Raw genomic sequence first — 20,496 nt, forward strand, 5'->3', positions numbered from 1 at the left:
CATCAACAACATGACAAGGACGGTAGACAAGACTAATGGACGTTAATCGATCAGATATCGATTACATACCTACAGAGATGAAGAGAATCCATCACTCATTTCTTAATAATACCCAGCGCGAGATTTATAACTATGTCATAATCCCAATAATAAACCCGTTTGGTCTTATTCTCCGAAATCTGCCCCCTTTTTTTCCCAAGTCAACAAACAGTAAAAAGGGTTGAGGATACTAAACGTACTTCATGCAGATCCTCGGCCGTCTTTCGCACTCTAAAATGCACGGTCGATCCCGCCACAATCCGAGCGGAGCCGCTTTGTCTCTCGAAGATCTCCGAGTCTTTGATGTCCACGACAAGGGAAATACTACTGTAATTGGCCATATGCACCCTCCAGTGTTGCTTGCATGCCGGACGGGCCGAAGACAGGAGCCGACGTATGGGAACGCCGGAGCTTCTATTCTGTCTAGTTCGGGAGATCCTTAGTCATGCGCCGCCCATGCCGCTAAAGTCGCGCTAATCCGCAGGCGTCGATATGTATACGTGATCGGCAGCGTAGAATGAAAATGCATGGGGGATTTGAATACAGCGAGGAGGGTGCTTTGCAGATGCCGTTATTGTAGAATAGATACATGGATACGGGAGGCATGCGCGGTTTCGTATATAATAATAATATGCAACTAAGGATATTGAGGCTGCTAAATATGTGAGCAAAAGAGGATGTAATTTCCCTTTTTATGTTTGTGTCTCAAGATGAAGATGTAGATTTCCTTCTTCCTGCCTATACGTACAGTACTACTTACTCTTCTGTTCTTAACGTCTCCTTGATTTAGCTAACCAGTTAGTTAACAATTTACTATTGCACTTTGCGCAGCTGATGAAATTGTCAAATGTTCGAAGAGCACGGAAGCACGGGCTGATTTAAATAACCTTGAATTGCTTGCTTGATTCTAGTTCTAGGGGGTTTTGAACCCGTATTCACCTTTGTAACATATAAAGAATATAGTAATCTATGAAGTTCTATCCTATATTATATAGGACATAGAATCTGCTGCAAACTGTCGAATCCTAAACAGCACGGAAGCAGGATTTGAATTGCTTGCTTGACTCTAGGTCTAGGGGGGGATTTGACCCCTTATTTATCTCTAGCATACAGAGAATCCAGTAGGTTCGATCCAATTCCATACGGGAACGTTGTGTAACAGATGATTGCAGATCACCTGGCGTTTGCTTTACACGCCGACACAAACGGACAATTAACATATCACCTAGATGTTCCCTCTGTGCGCCGATATAAATCTCTTGCCTATTTGGGCAGTCCCGCATCGTATCTTTAAAGGTGGCGAGTGGCGAGTGAAAAGGTCATTGGATAGTTACAAACGAAATTAGTACATGATTAATATTCGATTAGAGCACCGAGTGCTTTTTTCAAACAGTGACTGGATCTTCTCATGCTGGCGAATCCATTATATTTTCCTTTCTGCGACCGTACAGTAGGATACACTTGCCATTTATATATAGCGGCAACACTGTTTCCGGGACGACTGCTGCACTGAGTATATTATTACAAAAGGGCGATACTATGTCAAGTCCAGGTGCTAGACGGGCGCATTACAGTGCCCTGAGTGTTGAAATACGTATTGCTTTACCCCTAATGCAATCCAATACAGGGAAAAACACATCGTGAAATATGAATTCAAGCTCAACTTTCCCTGGCTTGATAAGAACATGTCTCCCATTCAGGTCGCGGACAGGCCCGCGAGGACAAGGAAAACATCCTCGACACTTCTTTTGCCGTGTGCCCTTGAGGTTAAAACCTTGACCAGAACATGAAACGCGCAGCTCACCATAGGTGATACAGGTCAACACTCATACATGCTGATGTACAATAGACACCCCAGTACAGGAACAACTGACAGGAACGTACCTTTGTGGATGTCATCCCACCATGAACAAAGCTTTGACTCCGGATACAAAGAATTCCTCAACATCCTCTTTATCACTTTCGTCTCATATCCTTACCCCATACCCTTGTCCTTTACTTTATCTCCTCTCTTCCCCCTTTATCTTATTTCTTTATGCTTTGTGCCCCAATTCCCGTCCATGTCGCAAGTAGTTGTCGGATCAAGGACAACGTGATGTATCAATGGAGACCGGATGCGCGTCGAATGGCTGTTGCGCGTTCGTTGTCGATGGCACAGGTAGATGGCGTAATAGTTGTTGGTGATATCCGAAAGGTGAGCCAGCCCCAGCTTGGTGTCGAATGATGCCATAGGGTTGAGGATACGTAAGAATCGTTCGGAGGAGGAGGAGGATGATGATGATGATGATGATGATAGAAGCCGTATCAATGGAGAGTGTTGATGCGCCGGTGAAGTCGTGTCGGTAAGTTCGGAGTCGGAAGTGGCATCTCCAAGCTGGGGCGGCGAATAGAGTTGGATCGTAGATCCGAAGATGAGAGCGATCTTGACATCTTGTTAGTATGCATATACATTGGAATAAAAGGACTCTTACATAGTAGGCTCTGGTCGTCCACTGCGGTGCGGATGGAGTTTAGCCAGTCTAGATCAGGGGTGGTCGTCAGTCACTATTCCAACATGAAGACTGGATAACACTTACAAGCCCCGTGACTCACTGGGCCTGCCGCGATGCAGTGGGAATAATGAGAAGCTGCCCTCCAATCCTCCTACGGGAGGACTGGGCCTGGCGTGCATCACAAAAGCCCAGCTGTGACTACGATAGTACGTAGTGCACGCGGTCGCCTTTGGAGCTACTGACCCAGGTCTTTGCCATTGGTGCCGGTACCTAGGAATATAGTCAGCAGAGTTCAAACGCAGTTCAAACGCAGAGCAAGAGAATGTTTCTTACAGCTAGCAGAGCTGGACCAGGCTGCCTGCAGCCCGTAGACACACGGTCTATTTTTTTATTTGGCGAGCTATGTTGCAGGCCATAAGGGCAGCTTCAGTATGTGCGTTTATACTCATGCAGGAGTATCCGTTCTCGACTAAGGAGGTTGTCCTCGCGGTGTCGGCGAGGTTATCCTCTCAAAGGAGCTTTGCCACTTCCAACCTGGAGAAAAAGAAACTATGTGACGCGTTGTTAGCAAGTGCATGTATAATCAGAAATGACATAGTTCTTACAGTGGGAATGCCAGGTCGGAGCTTCACTGCGGAGCGGACTACATTTTTTTTAGCCAGCCTATAACACAGTTAGCTTTCATCTGACTTGGAAGGCATGGAGGAATGGATAGCACATAGCACTTACAGGTTCTGCTATCTACTGGGCTATCCGCTTTATGCAGATCTGAGGCAGAAGGAGATCACGGTCCTGTGGCATGGTGAGCAGAAGGGACAAGGGGACATAGTTACCTGAAAACGAATCTGCGGTCCCGAGGACTGCGTGCTGGTCTCTGGAAAGAGTACAAGAGAGGATAATATGTGTAAAGAAGAAACGAATGAAGGAAAAGTGATTTATTTTCAAGCTGGAGCTGAGCTATAGGATGTGTTCTATGAAGGATGGAAGAATGACTGAGATGAATGTGAGAACAACACGCCGTGAGGAAGGAAAAGGTGAGGTGGAAGAGAGAAAGAGCAGAGGAGGGAGAACAGGAAGGAGATGGCCAGTTTTATGAAAGGGGTGGCTGGTCGAAGTGGGAGGCCGCTGGCCATATGAGGGCGAAAGAGCATATGAGAGAAATAACACGGTACAAAACACGCCTGCTCACTGTGACGAAAGCAAAGAACCACCCAGCCCCCCCAGATATCTTGTCCAATTTCATGTGCTTAACACGGTGAAGCTTCCTGATTGGACTTGCACTGCTCAATAGTGAACTCTCTTATCAAAAGTAGTATTTCACATGGCATAGCCCTGCTCCAGTCTGACAATCGGCGCCAGAGATGGTATCGTTACCCCCAGTCCATGAAGTTTCCCGTTCGAAGATGAACTACTGAGCTTTATATCTTCCTGGCACCAACATGTAGCCAGATGAGCCCAGTGAAAAGGCAAGAGCGCCCGATCCTTTTGGCTTCAGGCAACGTTCAATCCATCGCGAGTCGAATGATATCGTGGATGGCGTGAAAGGGCAGTGGCTGGGATCGAGGAAGCCGGAAAGAGCATCCCGATATCGTAGAAGAGCTCCTCCATCACATGCAGTCGAGAGTCTCGTCACTGGGAAAGGACGATGGAAACTATAGCTGATTGAGTCTGTCAGTGGGCAGTCGTTGTTCTCTGCCAGTAAGTCGAGGACAGGCATCTTTTCGAGAAAGGAGAAAACGATCTACAGTATAAGAAACAACAAGGTAATCATAATATGTATAATTCTTTGACTGGGAATTGGTATATAGAGACCCGGACAAAAAGTTCGATATGCATGACATGATTTCACCGTGGCTCATACTCAACATCTAGACAAACGCCGCGTACAAGACCGTACACCAAAGAAACTCCTACCAACTTTTGATCCTTTTGAGGAAATGGGTATCAGATACAATGAAACAGTTGACTTGGTGACAATCACCCCGAGGGCCGGTACCCTACCAAGTTCGTAGGGAAGGCGCCTCGAAATCACTGCTCGGTGGCACATTCCGTCACGAATGACGCAAACTGCGAAGGAAAGGACAGCGAATATGAGCGAGTTGTCGCGTTCACCCCGAGCCTGGAGCAGGCGGACTGTTGTTGGACTCGGTCCAGACCCTGAGTTCAATATTTCTCAGCTGATGACAGCAAACAGGACCAGGCCAGTGTCTTTATTACCCGCGGACCAGGTTGTCGGCGTGCAAGAACCGGCGACTGGAGACTCGTCTGCTTTTTCTGGATATGGGAACAGTGGACCGGTAACACCACTTCCATGAACCGAATCACAGACATCAACAGGTGGTCGACGATAGCGAAGGATTCTCCTTCCCAGCTTGCTCTCTCTCAGGCAATCTTTCTACCAACATTGCCAATACCCCGACCAACAACACTTATCACAACATCTCCATTCTCATTCTCTCCAGACGCATCCCGGATACCCCAGCCAGGAGCACCGAACTTGGTCAGGTCCCTTGCTAACTGTATCAGGTTCTCATCCGCAATGACCTCTCTTCCTAGCTGCAGACGACCAACATCTTCTGATCCCATGGCCATGAGCGTCACCATTATAGGGGCTGATGCAGGAGGCACACATCCTCCTTTCGAGATAGTTTCGAGCAACTGGTATGCACACTGCTTTCCGATATCTTCGGGAGGAGTACCGCCGGATGGAGGCGACGCCAGGTCGGCGGAAAATAGACAGCCCGTGGAGGATTCAGCAACAAGGGAGAGACCAAATCCAAGACCTGTCTTCTTCTTGGCTGAGGGGTTGTTCTTCTCCGGAGCCGACATCAGCGGCGCAGAAGATACGTCAGAGAAGATATATGTGTCGGGAACCAGTTGGTTAAGGACTCCTCTTGCGGTCTCGATCATTCTGGAATTGTTGGAACCAGCCACTCCAGTCGAGTATGCGACACCACGGATTCTCTTTATCCTTCCCGGGTTCAGCAAGTGCAGAGTCTTCGGAAGGCGGACCTGGTGGCCAAAGACCAGCTGCACCTCTCCACCACCACCTCTTCCGTTGGGTCCGGGATTAGAACGTTTGAGAACGCGCAGTTCGATATTGTTGAAAATTCCAAACTGGTTAAAGAGAGGGAGGACAGCGGTTCTGACGCTGTCCACAGACATATCACCGGTCGGGGTACTGGAAGTGATAACACCAGGGCCGGTGAAGAGAACATTGACCGGAGCTTTCGAGAATGGAGCGAGCAGACATAACGGCAGCAAGAAATAGCTAACTCCACGCGAGCAGTTGGCAGGAATTTCATGCCTAATCACACCATTGATGGCACCCGAGCCTTGTGCGCTTCCTGTGATCAAACCCGGTTTGTAGACGACGATTGTACCGGTGTAGGAAATTTCCATTTGGGAGCCATTGGTGACGGCTTCCAGTAGACGCAGAAAAGAGATTTCATGAGGCGCCAGACCAGGGTTGGAAGCAGATGATGGTCGAATCTGCGAGATATGAACGGCACGTCCGGTCAATGTCGCCAGAACCAAACGGTATACCAGGTTCCTGTGCGTCGTAAAGCGCACCGGAGGCTGAGGGGTTGCCATCTTCTCCCGGTTAGATGGCTAATTTAGAAATGAAGTGATACCCAACCGAAATATGCAGTTGAACTGAACTGTATTCGAGCTCTGCCTACCGCCGAAGAAAGCCTGCGGATTTGAAAAATTGACGACGAAATGTTTTTCCGAACCGACCGCCGCGATCTTTTCTTGGCATCGCCAGTTAACTCCGCAGTAACCCCGCCGCCTATCCAAATCGCATCCGCGGATTATTATTCACTATTGCGCTTTTCTTTCGCTGCAGCGCATCTTCTGCATACTATCCTACTATTAGTCGACTTACCCAATTGATCCAAGCAATATAACAGCAGTCATAATGCTTCCTCCAGCCTTGAACATTCCAAAATGGTATGGATGCTCGTACAGTACATCAGTACCAACTTTGCCCCTCCCCCGCATTACTCCCATGGCAACCTGCAACCTGCGTAGCTATTCAACAAATCATGCAAGTCGAGACTAATGAGTATGGTGTTACAGGCTCGAAGCCAATTCTCATCTCCTTCAACCTCCAGTAAATAACTACTGCGTCTACCACCCGTCCTCCCCGGCCACAGCCGGCTACACCGTCATGATTGTCGGCGGCCCCAACGCGCGAACAGACTACCACATTAACACCACCCCGGAGTTCTTCTATCAGCATCGAGGATCGATGCTTCTCAAGACCGTCGACACATCCACTAATCCACCCACGTTCCAGGATGTTCCCATCCAGGAGGGCTCCCTGTTCCTGCTCCCAGCCAATACCCCGCACTCCCCCATCCGATTTAAAGATACTGTGGGCGTGGTCTTGGAGATGCCACGACCTAAGGATGCCGTGGACATTATGCGATGGTACTGTCGGAAGTGTGGAGAGATCGTATGGGAGAAGCGCTTCGTGTGCACCGATCTGGGCACGCAGGTCAAGGAAGTTGTGGAAGAGTTTGGCGCAGATGAGGGCAAGCGAACGTGTAAGAACTGCGGAACGGTGGCATCGACCAAGTACGCAGAGGGAGAAGTCGTGCAGCCACCGCGATTCCCGGAGTAAGAGAGAAAGGGTGCTGTTTATGTATAATTCCAGGGGCAAACACCACTGGATTGTTCCATTATAGGTGGTAGTTAGTATGCGGGGTGATGCCGATGTAGTGTAGAAATAGAAAATATATAATACCCGTCTCGCTTCAGTCGCTTATGATGGATGTCCTCATGAGTACCTTGTGGTCATAAATACAAAGTACCATAAATAACCCTTGTAGATTGCAATGTCTACACAATGTCCAATCAGACATAGAATGCACAATGCATGACTCAATAATCCTGATGCACAGCCTATCCAACCCCACCACGTTCCATTTCGAGATAATACATAAGAACTTCAAGACCAATATCCAGAGTACCTGGGCAAGAACAAGAGCAAGCACGACTCCAAACTTCAGCGAAATGAATTATATCTTACATTATTATCAACTATAACATACCCTCCAGTGAGGCTATTGAATCGATGCCCGAATGTGTCATCAGCGAGGGAACTCAGAAAGGCACGCATTCCACATTGCGTTTCCGGGAATAGAATCAGAGTAAAAGAAGGCAATGGGCAAGCATTGAGTAAAGAAAGTGTGAGGGTATCAAGATACGAATAAATCCAGTAACCCACCAGAATGGATGATGAAAGAGAAGGGGGCAGTTAAGTTACAGGACATGTGAGAATCGAATAGAAGTGGATTTTGAAGGCAAGGATGGGGGAAAAAATGAATGAGGTATCGAACCAAAGAAGAGATTGTACATGATTGAATAAGCAGCCATCATCATCATTATCATTCAAGAAATGAAGTGATAAGCACAACACCGGTTTACGAAACGCTTCTGTGCTGTCAAAGCTGCATGCAGAAAGAAAGGAAAGGATATACATTTATATTGTCCTTCTCACATGAACACTGGGTAAATGCTCGATTAATCCTCAAATGGGCAATCGATACTTTCATGGCCGTCACGTTCGCAGAGCGCGCACCATTTGCTCTCATCAACCACGCCAGATTCCTTTCCGGCGACGGGAGACATAGAAGATGTAAGACCGCCGATCCCCTTGAGGCCTTCAAGGACCGCGTCCCGGCCAGTGCGCTGAGAACTCGGGCTGCTCGCAAGGTTCTTACGGATGTTGAGACCACCTCCGCTGAGACCAATTTGGGTGACTGGGCCACCCACGTGAGGCATATCAGGCTCAGGAGTTACAGGCATGGCAGCGGCATTCTGCGTCTTTCCATTGGCATTGCCAAACATGTTTGTACAGGTGAGAATGTCGTGGCCGCTCATCTCGCAGATCTCGCACCAGGCTGCAGAAGAACCCGCATCAGAAGATTGGTTGTCAACTTCATGCATCGTGTCGAGTCTCCGCGGCATATCGTCACTACGGCCACGGACAAGCGCCGGACGCTGGGCAGTGTCATCCTTGCCATCGTTCCACTCGTTGGGAACCACAGTGCGGTCAGAGCGCTGGTGAGCGTGGTGAGGACCGTGAGGTACATTTGGATTGGTTCCATTTCCGGCACTGGTTCGTTTACTAACAGTTGCGCTGCGGTTACGGCCTGGAGCAGTGTCGTTCAGATGCATCTGTTCGAGTTGACGCTCCAGCTCCTCAATTAGGTTGTCCTTGAGCTCTGTGATACCCTCAAGTTGCTGGACACGCTCCTCTAGTTGAGCAACCTTCTCTGGGTTTTGGGACTCATGGTCTGCCCCCGACGCCCCGTCCTGGCGCAACACGGCCGGGTTCGCTTCTCCCCTGCTCAATGAGTGGATGATTGCTTTGAGCCCGCGGATTTCGTCCTCTTTCTGATCCAGTTCTTTGACGTGCCGTTGGCTATCTGAAGACGACTCCACATCCTTCAGAGCGGCTACGGCCTTCTCACGCTCCTGCTTCAATTCCAGCTTGGTCCTCTCTACTTCGCCGCGCAGGAACTCGACCTCTGCCCGGGCTTCGGCTTCTCCTCGTCGAGCGTCCTCGAGACCCTCCTCGAGCTCCGACACCAATTCTTCCAGCTGCTTCAGCTGCCTCGCGACGGTCTCCACATCTTCGCCGCGGTCTTGTAGTTCTCTGTTCTGTTGCATCAGTTCATCCAGTCTTCTCTCGTAGACTCTTTCCGTCTCCGATGCAGCTATCTCCAGCGTATCTAGAGTGCTCCTGAAATCGGCCCGGTGGCTGTCGAATTCCGCTGTCAACTGGGCAATCTTCTCATTCTTCTCGCGCAATTGAGCCCTGATAGAGAGAGCATCTGATCCCTCCAGCTCCGTGATGCTCTTCTGGAACTCGGCTAGCGTAGCTGCTTGATCCTCCAATTGCTTGTCGCGATCCTTGAGTCGTGCTTCGAGTTGTTGAACCTTGTCTCTCAATTCCTGCAGCTCTGCCTGTGCAGCTCCTCCCGCTTGCAACCGGAGGGGATCGCTTGTTCGGACGGACGTTGGAGTGTCATCCTCTACACTCACTCGGGACGGCGGTCTGTCTGACAGGCGTGAGGGTGTCTTCATCGGCGATCTGGAGAAACCGTTTGTAGGTAATGTCCTCATCTGAGCGGACGGGGTTCGTAATCCCGCCAAGTTCAGTTTCGACGGAGGTGCTCCACGAGGAGACTCCGGACGATGTAGAGAAGGGCGTCGCATCCTGGGTTTAGGCACAGCAGGGCTAGGACCGACAGACTTGCTGAAGTTCATCGTTGAGGACTTGATAGGAGACTTCACGGGCGATCTCACGGGCGTTGGCGGAGTGCTGACGAGGCGCTTCGTGACATATTTGTTGTTGTTTATCGGGACGAAAATCCCAGAGCCTGGAATAGATGTTTTGAAGTAGGTTCGTCCGTCGACATCTCCGTTATTCTTACCTCTGCTCGCATGTTCGGCGGCGAGCTCGACTCCAGCAAAGCGACCTGGTTTGCCAGCGACGGTACCAATAAACCGTACTGTCCCGTACATTCCTCCTGGCACGTTGACCAGGTCCCCGACCTGGATGTCGGCCATGTTGACGACTCAGACCTGGTCAGGGCCTTGTGTGTCCGTGTAGTTTTGTAGCTCAGAACCGTGACAGGCAACTCGAGGGACAGTGACAGCAAACTCCTCGCTTGGTGAGAATGAATAAACTGGACTGGAGTGACAGCGCTGCGATGCTGTGTTGTCGGAGAACATAGGATCTTCTTCGGGCCACAGCTTTCAGCTTTAGTTAGTGCTGGCCTGGTTTCTGGGGCGTTCGTAGCCTCGAGGCCCGCTTGGGGCAGAACTGTACCGGACTGTCGGGCCAAAGGTTGGCTGCTAGAGGATCAAAGCAATCTCAGGATCGTGATACGGCGCACTGGAGAGCTCAAGTACTCGAGTAGTTTGAATAAGGAGAGGGGTTGCTGGGCATAGTAGAGCAAGTAAACATTGAGCGGGCGCGGGATGAACCATGGAGCGTGCCTGGAAGTCTAAGAAAAGACGAACCGCCACGTCTCCACTGAGTCGCGGTTACGAGTCAAGAAGAAGAATATTAATATCTTATCCCAGATCGATGGTCCTCCGTCAATGCGCCCCTTCTCCTATATCCACATTGTACTGTACAGTCTGCTCTACGGAGTGATATTATTCTCCTGTCGTAAATTCCAAAGCAGGCTCTCCTGATTGCTGGTCCGGGCGTGTGAAGCTCGAGCCTCGAGATCTCTCCGCGTACGCTGCGACCGGACACCTGGCCCATCATACCAACACGAACACCAGTACACGGCTCTGTCTGCCCGACCTCATACAGGCAGGATGGCGCAGTACTTTTTCGATCTCCTTTATACCTTTACGGATTGCATGTGTTGCTTTCCGAACTCTCCGCAGCTCAAGATTAACAATCGCAGCTTCAAGCTGTTACGGTTACTAGGCGAAGTAAGACCATTGTCGCACCCATGGCACAACCGTGCAGAATGCATCTAATACAATTGCTTTGATCAGGGCGGCTTCTCATATGTCTATCTCGTTCAAGACAAGTCTACGTCAGAATTGTTCGCCCTCAAGAAGATCCGGTGTCCCTTCGGTCAGGAATCCGTGTCGCAAGCTCTGAAGGAAGTCGAAGCCTACAGTCTCTTCACCGGCACTCGAACTATCATCCACTCCATCGACCATGCCGTGGTGACGGAATCCGCGTCCAAATTCCGAGCCGACGGAGGAGACTCTGGCAAGACGGTCTACATCGTTCTTCCGTACTACCAGCGAGGGAATCTCCAAGATGCTATTAATGCGAACCTCGTCAACCACACACGGTTTCCGGAGAAGAGGCTCATGCAGTTGATGCTCGGAGTTGCGAAAGCTCTCAAGGCCATGCATCAGTACCGCGTGAACCGCAACGCACCGACCACCCGCAAAGCCAAGGCAATCAGAAAAGAAGGGGAGGACGCAGATGAAGATACTGCTGTCAAGGCTGGGAAACCTAAGCGACGACCTACTCGTCGCATGGAAGCAGAACCCGAGGAGGATGAGGAGGAACCTTTGATGGACGATGAAGTGACAAGGAGTCAGGAAGGCGTCCAAGAGGGTGATTTCCGCCCATATGCGCATCGGGATATCAAACCAGGTCAGCTCAGGCATCTACACCCACTTGCTCATGGAATACTAACTGGTTATTTTAGGAAACATCATGATCGATGACGATGGTCGCACCCCTATCCTGATGGACCTCGGATCTCTGGCACCCAGTCCCATCGCGATCACGTCCCGGTCCCTCGCATTAGCCGTTCAGGATACTGCTGCGGAGCACAGCACTATGCCTTACAGAGCTCCAGAACTGTTTGATGTCAAGACCGGCTCGATAATAGATACAAAGGTGGATATTTGGTCGCTGGGCTGCACTTTGTATGCCTGTCTCGTTGGCAAGAGTCCCTTTGAAGCGCGCAGCGAAGAGACTGGCGGCAGTCTGAGCATGTGTGTCCTTGGTGGAGATTGGCGGTTCCCTGATGAAAAAGCCGGTGCTGCCAAGGGCAAAGGAAAGGCGGGTGTTGCGCAGAATGGTGCATCGAACGACAACGAGCCGACTATTAGCGAGCCTGTGAAGGAAATCGTCAGGAAGTGTCTGCAGGTTGAACCAGCAGAGCGCCCTGACGTTGACGAGCTCATCCAGATGCTCAAGAATGTCATCCAGACCCTGCCTGATGATGAAGAGATTGGCAGTTCCTCTCACTGATATGCATCTGTTACTCTTTATCTGCTTCCTGTTCCTTGCCGGTCGAGGGTTCTCAAGCCTTTTTCCTTTATTTATTATACCGTTTCATGATGGCGTTTTGGGTCATTGGAACTGATAGCGGACATCCTTTTACCGTCTCATTGACGGTGACTTGTACAGTTAGGCGAATGGAATGGGTATCGAGTCCCCATTATATACTGTCATATTGGAGTCTCCTCTTTCTTTGCGTGGGGAGTGTAGAAGCATATTCCAGACCGCGATAAGCAAGTAGTCTCAGTATACCACTAGAAGTTTGTAGCAGGACAATAATGTCTTAGGCCTACGAGATGATCACGAACTGGTTGGCAGCGGTTGACAACCCAAAATGGACGGTCGCCAAGACCAACCACAATCCATCATGGCAGCATCAGCCTAGCGAGAATTGCAACAGTATCACAGGCAAGAAGACAATTAGGTCTCGTGGCAGACGCTCTGGATACTATCATGCCGATTCGACCGTCATAGAAAGGAGCTGGATTGTGACTGTCGAATAGTCTAACGGCCAAATATAGCTGAAGCTTCCACACCCGCCTTTTTTTGGACAACCTCAAGAGCCTGTTTGGCCATCTTCTATCTGCTACTACATCAGACAGACCAGTGATGTAATAATCTTTATATTCTTCTAAATCAGCAAATGGCAACAGGCTCTGAAGATCGCCCAGATCCCATTTCTGGCAGCGACACGGCCGCTGTGTCCCCGTCCTCCGCTCAGAGCGAGAGGAGGCAGAGGCATTCTTGTGTCCTCTGTTCCAGACGAAAAGTGAAATGTGACAAGCACCATCCCTGTTCTGCATGCACTAAGGCTCAAGTCCAATGCGTTTTTTCCTCCCCGGCTCCTTCGCGGAGACACAAGAGGAAACATGTCGAAGAGGATGTCTACGCCCGCTTGAGGCGGTATGAAGACCTGTTGAAGAAGAACAACATCGATACGAGCACCAATGATGGCTGGATTCATTACGGTGTTGAGTCGAGAGCAGCACGTCAAGTGCCTGCTACTTCTAACCAAGTGGCAACAGGGCAGAAGAGCAAGTCTGCTGAGAAGGAGAGGTATGCTGGCCTTGATTCTTATTCGACAGGTTAACAGTGCTGATGAGTCTTCAGCAATCTCTGGGTCTATCTGAGCGACGAGGTACGAGGAATGTTAAATGTGTTCCATATAAATCCATTCACTGATTTTTACAATCCTTTTTGCAGCTTCGTAACCCTTCCCAAGATCGGCTTGCCAAAGCCTCACCTCCTCCAGAGACCATATCCCCCAACCGGGTCGGTCCAGCTGAACCGTCTCCGGACGGGAATTTCCTTTTGTTGGGATCGGTTCCGCCAGGCATTGACCTGGCATCTGCTCATCCACGGCCTTCGAACATATTTCGTCTATGGCAGATATTTCTGAATCAGATCCATCCTCTGACCAAAGTCATTCATGCTCCCACGGTCCAGCAGCAGATTCTGGAAGCAAGCGATGACATCCAGAATATACCGAAGGAGCTGGAGGCTTTGATGTTCGTGATTTACTACTTTGCTGCCCATGGCCTAAAACAGTCCGAGTGCGAAAACTTGTTTGGCGAGGACAAGTCGGTGCTTGTCTCGAGGTATTGTACAGCAGCACAGAAGGCACTGATTGCAGCTGATTTCATTTCGTCATCGAGTTTGACGACCCTTCAGGCATTTGTTCTGTTCTTGGTAAGTCTGATACATATTTCCCAGGCCGATCGTCACATGTATTGCTACATGCTACAGTAATCTTGTCTTGATAAATATTCTGACTTCACAAAGTTTGCAACGCATAAATCGAACTCCTTATTCATCCTTGCTGGCGTTGCCCTGAGAATAGGACAGCGACTCAATCTGACCCAGGTCCAGCCGGGTCCTGGCATAACTCCTTTTGAATCTGAGATGCGACTCCGCCTCTGGTGGCAGATTGCATTCTTAGATCTTCGCGCGTCGCGTGCTGTCGGGTTACACTCATCATGCTCCATGCAATTGCGTGCCTCGCGGCCGCTTGGAGCAGACCTGACGGATGCCGACGATGATGATGTCAGACTACCTCTTAATGTCAACGACTCTGACTTGTATCCTGAGATGAGCTCCCTGCCAATCGAACACTCGGGGCCAACTGAGATGATCTACTGTCTGATGAAATACGACGCCGCACTCTTTCTACGGCACTCGCCAACAGCCGCTCCGCTCAAGGGACGGCCGCAGGTACTAGCAACTCCAGCGCTTCCAATGGCCGTCAAGGATAAGATCCTCAACGAGCTCGAAGACTTGTTCAACCGAAAGTACTTGCGATATTGTGACCCGCGAATCCCACTGCATTTAATTACCATGACCATGGCGGGGTTGGCAATATCTCGACTGCGATTCCTCTCACACCACCCACGCCAGTATCCTGACGGCCAGGCGTCGTTGTCACGGGAGGAGAACGACATGTTGTTTGCTATGAGCGTTAAGCTTCTTCAGTTGGACACTCAACTCCGCAGGATCCAATTCCTAGAATACTTTCCCTGGCATGGAAACGCTAAAGGACAACTCGACGCCTTTATTTATGCACTCAGTGACCTCCGTCGTCGAACTACAGGAGATATCGTCTCGAACGCTTGGGAGCAAGTCGAGATCCTCTTCGAAGAGCACCCGGAGTTGATCACTGATCGTGAAAACAGCCTTTATTCCGCTCTCCGTGAGCTGACCCTTTCTGCATGGGAAGCCAGAAAAGCAGAACTCGTCCGTCAACGACAGCATGATGCCTCAGACACTGGACCTGTGGATCCAAATTTTATCACTCAACTTCTCTCGTACTCTAACAACACTCAACTCGATTCTCATCATAGTAATAGCACCACCAGCAGCAGCAACAACACCACCAACAATAATAATAATAACAACAATCAGACACCACACACCGACATCCTACCCCCGGAAAACACAATGTCCATTCCAGCAATCATACAAAACCCACCACACCGTCCTCTTCAACGTACCGACCACCCATTGAACAGCACGGGCGGCAGCACCTTTCTGGACTTCCAGAATGAACGATCTGCTGCTGCTGCTGCCACTGAAGTCGGGCTACCAATGAACAACAATGACGACATGGACTGGACGTACTGGGAGGATCTGATGCAGGGACAAAACCAGAATCAGAATTCGAATTTGATCTTCCAGAGCCTTGACGGAGATTATTACGGAAGGCCGTTTTTCGAACAGAATCGGTTTTGGCAGTAATATTCTTCAAAGGATAAGGATAGGGGGGGACGAAGAGAGTGTTCTAGTTAATTACTATATATGGGGTGATCCACGCACTTATTGTAACGTAGTTATCATCCTTAGAAATACCACAGAATCGAATATGGTGTATGGTGTACCAATTATCGGGAAAACAAGTTTTCATGTACTGTACATACATACATTCGGATGGTGAGGTGATATGGAGGCCTGCCTGAACCGTTGAAGGTACCTCTCTATCGTGTGATCTAACCCAGTTACTGTATCGTCGCTCTTTAGTTACCGAACATGCATTATTATTAATTCTCCTTTCGATTGTCATTAAACACAAAACTCGTTATAATCCATTCATCCCACATCTCGATATCCACCAGGACTTTTATGCAACAAACACAGAACAAATGCCGATCATGTCAAAAATATTAACAATAGCAGAGACTATTCTCCCGTTAGATACAACCATTACTTACTATATATAGACTGGGGAGGCTAGGGAGAGTAGGGGAATATTTCAAATCAAATCAAATCCCTCTGCTGCCTCGCTTCGATAATTTCCTCTCTCCCAATCGAACTCCTCTCACACATACCCCAGAAAACGCCCCCCTGGTCGAATAATTCGAGAGGCGTGCCCACTTCCCCGACACGACCCTGATCGATCACGCAGATGCGATCGTAGCCGATGATCGTCTTCAGACGATGCGCGATACAAAGTAGCGTCTTTCCCCTGAAGCCATCGAGGATGGTGCGCTGGATGCGACGATCTGTCTCGAAGTCCACGGAGCTGGTGGCTTCGTCGCAGATGATGATTTGGCTGTTTCGCACGAGGGCGCGGGCGAGGGCCATCAGTTGGCGTTGGCCGAGGGAGAAGTTCTGGCCTTGGTCGTCGACGGAGGTGTCGAGTGTGATGCGGTTCTGGGGTGCGGCATTGTTGTTGTTGTTGTCATTGTTGTTGTTTGGGTCGGCGTCAACGATACCTGCTTGGCGGAGGGCAGACCATAATTCGAGATCGGAGTGGGCGTTGAATGGATCCAGGTTCGAGCGGACGGTGCCTTTGAATAGAGTTGGGTCCTGAGGGATGATGGACATGCGACTGCGAAGATCGCTGAGTCCAACGGTGTTGATGTTGATGTTATCGATCGTGATGGAGCCGCCGGATAACTCGACTAGGCGGAAGAGAGCGCTCATGATACTGGATTTGCCAGCACCGGTACGCCCGACAATTCCGACTTTCTCGCCCGGTTGGATGTGCAGGGACAGCCCTTGAAGAACGAGGGGTAGTTCGGCACGGTATCTCATCTGGACGTTATCGAAGACGATCTCTCCGCGTTCGGGCCAGCTTTGGGGCAAATCGACAGCAGTGTGCTCGGGGGCTTCCTGTTCGAGAGAGAGACCGTAGTAGTGCAATCTCTCGGCGGAGTTCATGTTGTTTTGCATTTCAGTGACTTGTCGAACGGTGAACTGGAGCATTTGCATTATGGATATAACGTATGAGAGAACCAGGCCGCTGATGCTAGGACTGATTTCGAAGCGCGATGTGACCACTAGCATGCATACAATGAACGTGAGGATGATACCGATGGCATCAATTCGTACGTTCAGCCATCTCTGATTGGCAAAGGTCAGGAAATAAGCACTGTTCATGTCATCGATGGCGTCGTTAAGTCGATCCGAGAACTGCTTCTGCAGACCATACGCCCTCACAGTCGGGGTGCCTAGGACGGCTTCATTGAAGCGAGCGAAGACGTGACTGCGGAGGACGGCCTCGTGTCGGTTCACTTCTCTGGCGGATGGTCGGTAATACATGGCCATGATCACGTAGAGAGTAAACAGGGGCACAAGGGCGGCAGCAAAGTAGTAATAATAGGCAATTGTCAGGATGAAAATGGCGATTAGGGAGGCGATGGTCATGCAGGCCATTCGAATGCTGTCAGACAGGTTGTTGTCCATCGTGTCGACATCCTTGGATAGTCGATTCATCACTCGGCCCAGGGGCGTAGTGTCGAAGAAAGACATCGGAGCTCGAACAACACGCTGTAGAGCGCGACGGAGCATGCCTTTACTGGCTCTTGTGCCAAGGATAGAGACTGAGACGGCCCATGCGAAGACTGTGACGGCTGCGACAACACCCAGGGCGGCGTAAACACCTATCTAGAGAAATAGTCAGTATAGCGGTAGGATGCTTGGGAGGTATCTTCAACATACGTAAGCACCTGTCGAGAGGCCAAACTTATCTGATGACCACCATGCCAGCCACAGACTCGTCAAAGTGTTTGCTCCTTGTGAGATGATCAGGAAGAATAGTGTCATAGGAGCAATCCAGACAGAGCCAGTAGACTTGCAATAATCCACGTAAACGCTCATGGGGACTCCCTTGACTGCCCGGTCCTCCTGTTGCATCAGGGCATCAGCCGAATCGCCCTTCTGCTTTTTCGGTCCTCCGGCGACCATGTTCTGATCAGTAGGCCTGTTCTCGACAACGGGGTCAGTTGTGTCGACCGTTTCCATGATACTCTGGAACTCCTCATTCTTCTCCATAAGAGCATCAAAGGTATCGAAGGCAGTAATATGGCCGTCCTGCATAATAATGATCCGGTCGCAGCGATTCAAGATGTGCAATTGATGTGTCGCAAGGATACGGCATTTGTCTTTGAGTAGACCGCAGATGGCATGTTGCATCAGGTGACGACCAACGTGAGCGTCGACGGCGGATAGAGGGTCATCCAAAAGCACGATATCGGCGTCAGAGTAAATGGCTCGAGCGAGAGACAGACGCTGCTTTTGTCCACCGGAAAGGTTGATGCCACGTTCTCCCACCTCTGTCAAGTTACCGTGCGGAAGCATCTCCAGATCATGGCCAAGAGCACAGGCGTCAACAACACGATCGTACTTGTCCTTGTCAAATTCACTGCCAAAGGTGATGTTTTCCAGGATAGTAGCATTCTGAATCCAAGCCTGCTGAGGGCAGAACGCACGAGAGCCACTGATCACGGCGGACCCTCGCACCCGACGCATATCTCCCGCGATAGCAGACAGAAGCGAACTCTTTCCGGAACCAACACTTCCAATGACACCGATGAGTTCTTGTTTACCGGCGACCAAGTTGATATCAAGAATTTTGAAAGGTGGCTGTGGTCCTGGGGTCTCTTCGGAGGTGTCATCGGGAGTCACAGCCTGAGAGATGTCAGTGCTGCTGACGGGCATCTTTTCCGGGTCATGATCCGCGCTGGCTTTGGTCTTTTGTGCCTTCTTTGCTTCCTTCTTCGCCTTCTTCGCATCGAACTTTTTGTTGTTTCCCTGGCCGCCCTTTGCCTCTTCATCGAGGTTTGCTTCCCAGGTAAAGTCTGCGTGCTCGATGGCAACGGCGTCTAGGCTGTCCTTGCGGATCTCAATGTCATCCTTCTGGTCTTCGGCAAGTAGGAACTGCTCGATTCGCCCAATACCAGTGAATGCATCAGCAACCAATCCGATGATCATAGGTAAAATGGTCAACGGCTGACGCAGCTGATTGAACAGCGCCAGCGATGAGAACACCGGTGCAGGGTTCAGCGGATGCTTGGAAAGCTGGAAAGTGATGAATGCCAACATGGATGCAAAGACCGGGATACAGACACCGAAAGCGTTGATACCATTTCGGGTACCAAGCAGCATCTGTACCGATCGCAGCTCTTTGTTTCGAATGGCGGAGATACGCTGCAGAAAGTCGCGCTCCCAGTTGTAATACTTCACAAATCGGATTCCTTGAAGGATTTCCTGCGTGAGGCCGACTCTCTCGTCCGTGAACTTGTTGGCCTTGGCACGTCGACCGAGGAGGCTCTTGACCGCTATGCCCATTGTGGGCACGGCGAGGAAGAAGATGCCGATTCCAGGAAGCGCACTATAGGTCAAGTTGATCAGAAGCAAGATAATCGTGACGATGATAGACACTGGACTGCTCCAGGCCAGGTGAAACCATCCAGACGCTTTGTCGATACGGTAGGTATCCATCGACATCAAGTTGATGATGCGACCATTGCTCCAGCCCTGGCTCTCGCGCGCCTTCTGCGCCTTGCGCTTTTCCTTCTCGTCATCACCGCTCTCTTGCTCCAGCTTCTTCGCATACCATTCCTTCTCCTCCTCACTTCCGGGTTTGATATCCATCGGCAGTTCATCCAAGACTTTACCACCGGCCTTCGCTCTACCCGAGATGGTCATGGCCTTGTCAAAAATCAGCGCAGTCAACGCAGACCGGACCTCTCCACCAAACACCATGCCGCGATACATGAAATGGTTCATGCCAACACTGCTGATAATCTGCATGCCGGCGATACAGAAGACATATCCAATACCTTTGCCGATCGGCGGGCCCTTGGTGTGCGTCTCGTCTGCCACAAAGGCTTCTGCCGCAAAGGCAATGAGGTATTTGAGCACGAACGGGATCAGCACTTGCGACATACTGGCCACTAGTGCGCCAATGGCCCCGATGGTGAAATCCATTTTAAAGGTCTCATAGATGGCGAATGCCAGGGGTCGTTTCGACCCGGCTTTGACGCGAGCGTTGAACCTTTCTTTCAGCTTTCCTGAAAACTGGCGCGCAGAACGGTCTGGGTTCACGAGCCAGATGTCGTTCAGTTCAATGGGACGTTTCCAGCCAACCTGTTCACATAGTCAATATCCCGTATTCCTTGCTCGATTTTCTGTGATTTCGGGATATAGATATATATACGTACTGCCAAAAGTGGAGCAGTCCATTGGAAAGTCAGCAGACTAAGAAACCCGGCATTGTATTCCGGACATACTGTCCGTTCCTTGGGGACAGGCGGTTTTTCTTTTGACAGGATCGTCAGTGTCGGATACCACTTCTTGTGCTGGTGTTTCACAACATCTGGGCTGCTTGTCGAGTCCGCCATTGTCACACCTCTGTCCCTTGTTTTTCTCGGCGATCTCAGACGGACAGAAATCTGCGCC

General features: G+C 50.2%; 4 protein-coding genes across 4 annotated transcripts; 2 read left to right on the plus strand and 2 right to left on the minus strand.

Moving 5' to 3' along the window:
• Positions 1 to 4,913: 4,913 nt before the first annotated feature.
• On the minus strand, positions 4,914 to 10,118 carry C8Q69DRAFT_486345 (3-hydroxyanthranilate 3,4-dioxygenase; the record flags this gene model as incomplete). The annotated part of the gene is made up of 4 exons (XM_028631896.1): positions 4,914 to 5,758; positions 5,861 to 6,125; positions 6,882 to 7,174; positions 8,105 to 10,118. 4 exons carry the CDS (start codon positions 10,116 to 10,118, stop codon positions 4,914 to 4,916), a joined length of 3,417 nt encoding a protein of 1,138 aa, XP_028486029.1.
• Positions 10,119 to 10,573: 455 nt separating this feature from the next.
• C8Q69DRAFT_491492 (putative serine/threonine protein kinase) lies at positions 10,574 to 12,602 on the plus strand. Its single transcript, XM_028632146.1, has 3 exons — positions 10,574 to 11,000; positions 11,067 to 11,685; positions 11,741 to 12,602. The coding sequence occupies exons 1-3, from the start codon at positions 10,881 to 10,883 to the stop codon at positions 12,289 to 12,291; spliced, it is 1,290 nt and encodes a 429-aa protein (XP_028486030.1). The 5' UTR covers positions 10,574 to 10,880; the 3' UTR covers positions 12,292 to 12,602.
• Positions 12,603 to 12,689: 87 nt separating this feature from the next.
• Positions 12,690 to 15,825, plus strand: C8Q69DRAFT_465038 (hypothetical protein). The gene is made up of 4 exons (XM_028630465.1): positions 12,690 to 13,377; positions 13,432 to 13,459; positions 13,525 to 14,010; positions 14,104 to 15,825. Exons 1-4 carry the CDS (start codon positions 12,965 to 12,967, stop codon positions 15,550 to 15,552), a joined length of 2,376 nt encoding a protein of 791 aa, XP_028486031.1. The 5' UTR covers positions 12,690 to 12,964; the 3' UTR covers positions 15,553 to 15,825.
• Positions 15,826 to 15,971: 146 nt separating this feature from the next.
• On the minus strand, positions 15,972 to 20,231 carry C8Q69DRAFT_243265 (P-loop containing nucleoside triphosphate hydrolase protein). Its single transcript, XM_028626513.1, has 2 exons — positions 17,755 to 20,231; positions 15,972 to 17,700 (listed from the first exon to the last, which is right to left on the minus strand). The coding sequence occupies exons 1-2, from the start codon at positions 20,023 to 20,025 to the stop codon at positions 16,069 to 16,071; spliced, it is 3,903 nt and encodes a 1,300-aa protein (XP_028486032.1). The 5' UTR covers positions 20,026 to 20,231; the 3' UTR covers positions 15,972 to 16,068.
• Positions 20,232 to 20,496: the final 265 nt, after the last annotated feature.

The sequence above is a fragment of the Paecilomyces variotii genome, assembly GCF_004022145.1.
Source record: "Paecilomyces variotii strain CBS 101075 chromosome Unknown C8Q69scaffold_4, whole genome shotgun sequence".
In the NCBI taxonomy this organism is placed as follows: Eukaryota; Fungi; Ascomycota; class Eurotiomycetes; order Eurotiales; family Thermoascaceae; genus Paecilomyces; species Paecilomyces variotii.

What these genes read in the sequence shown, in the direction of transcription:
- C8Q69DRAFT_491492 (XM_028632146.1), top strand. Translation starts at nt 10,881, where the DNA reads ATGGCGCAGTACTTTTTCGATCTCCTTTATACCTTTACGGATTGCATG. An exon ending in TGTTACGGTTACTAGGCGAA is followed by an intron (nt 11,001 to 11,066) that starts GTAAGACCATTG and finishes TGCTTTGATCAG; the next exon opens with GGCGGCTTCTCATATGTCTA. An exon ending in GCATCGGGATATCAAACCAG is followed by an intron (nt 11,686 to 11,740) that starts GTCAGCTCAGGC and finishes TGGTTATTTTAG; the next exon opens with GAAACATCATGATCGATGAC.
- C8Q69DRAFT_465038 (XM_028630465.1), top strand. Translation starts at nt 12,965, where the DNA reads ATGGCAACAGGCTCTGAAGATCGCCCAGATCCCATTTCTGGCAGCGAC. An exon ending in AAGTCTGCTGAGAAGGAGAG is followed by an intron (nt 13,378 to 13,431) that starts GTATGCTGGCCT and finishes ATGAGTCTTCAG; the next exon opens with CAATCTCTGGGTCTATCTGA. An exon ending in AGGCATTTGTTCTGTTCTTG is followed by an intron (nt 14,011 to 14,103) that starts GTAAGTCTGATA and finishes GACTTCACAAAG; the next exon opens with TTTGCAACGCATAAATCGAA.
- C8Q69DRAFT_243265 (XM_028626513.1), bottom strand. Translation starts at nt 20,025, where the DNA reads ATGGATTTCACCATCGGGGCCATTGGCGCACTAGTGGCCAGTATGTCG. An exon ending in GCCTCTCGACAGGTGCTTAC is followed by an intron (nt 17,701 to 17,754) that starts GTATGTTGAAGA and finishes CTATTTCTCTAG; the next exon opens with ATAGGTGTTTACGCCGCCCT.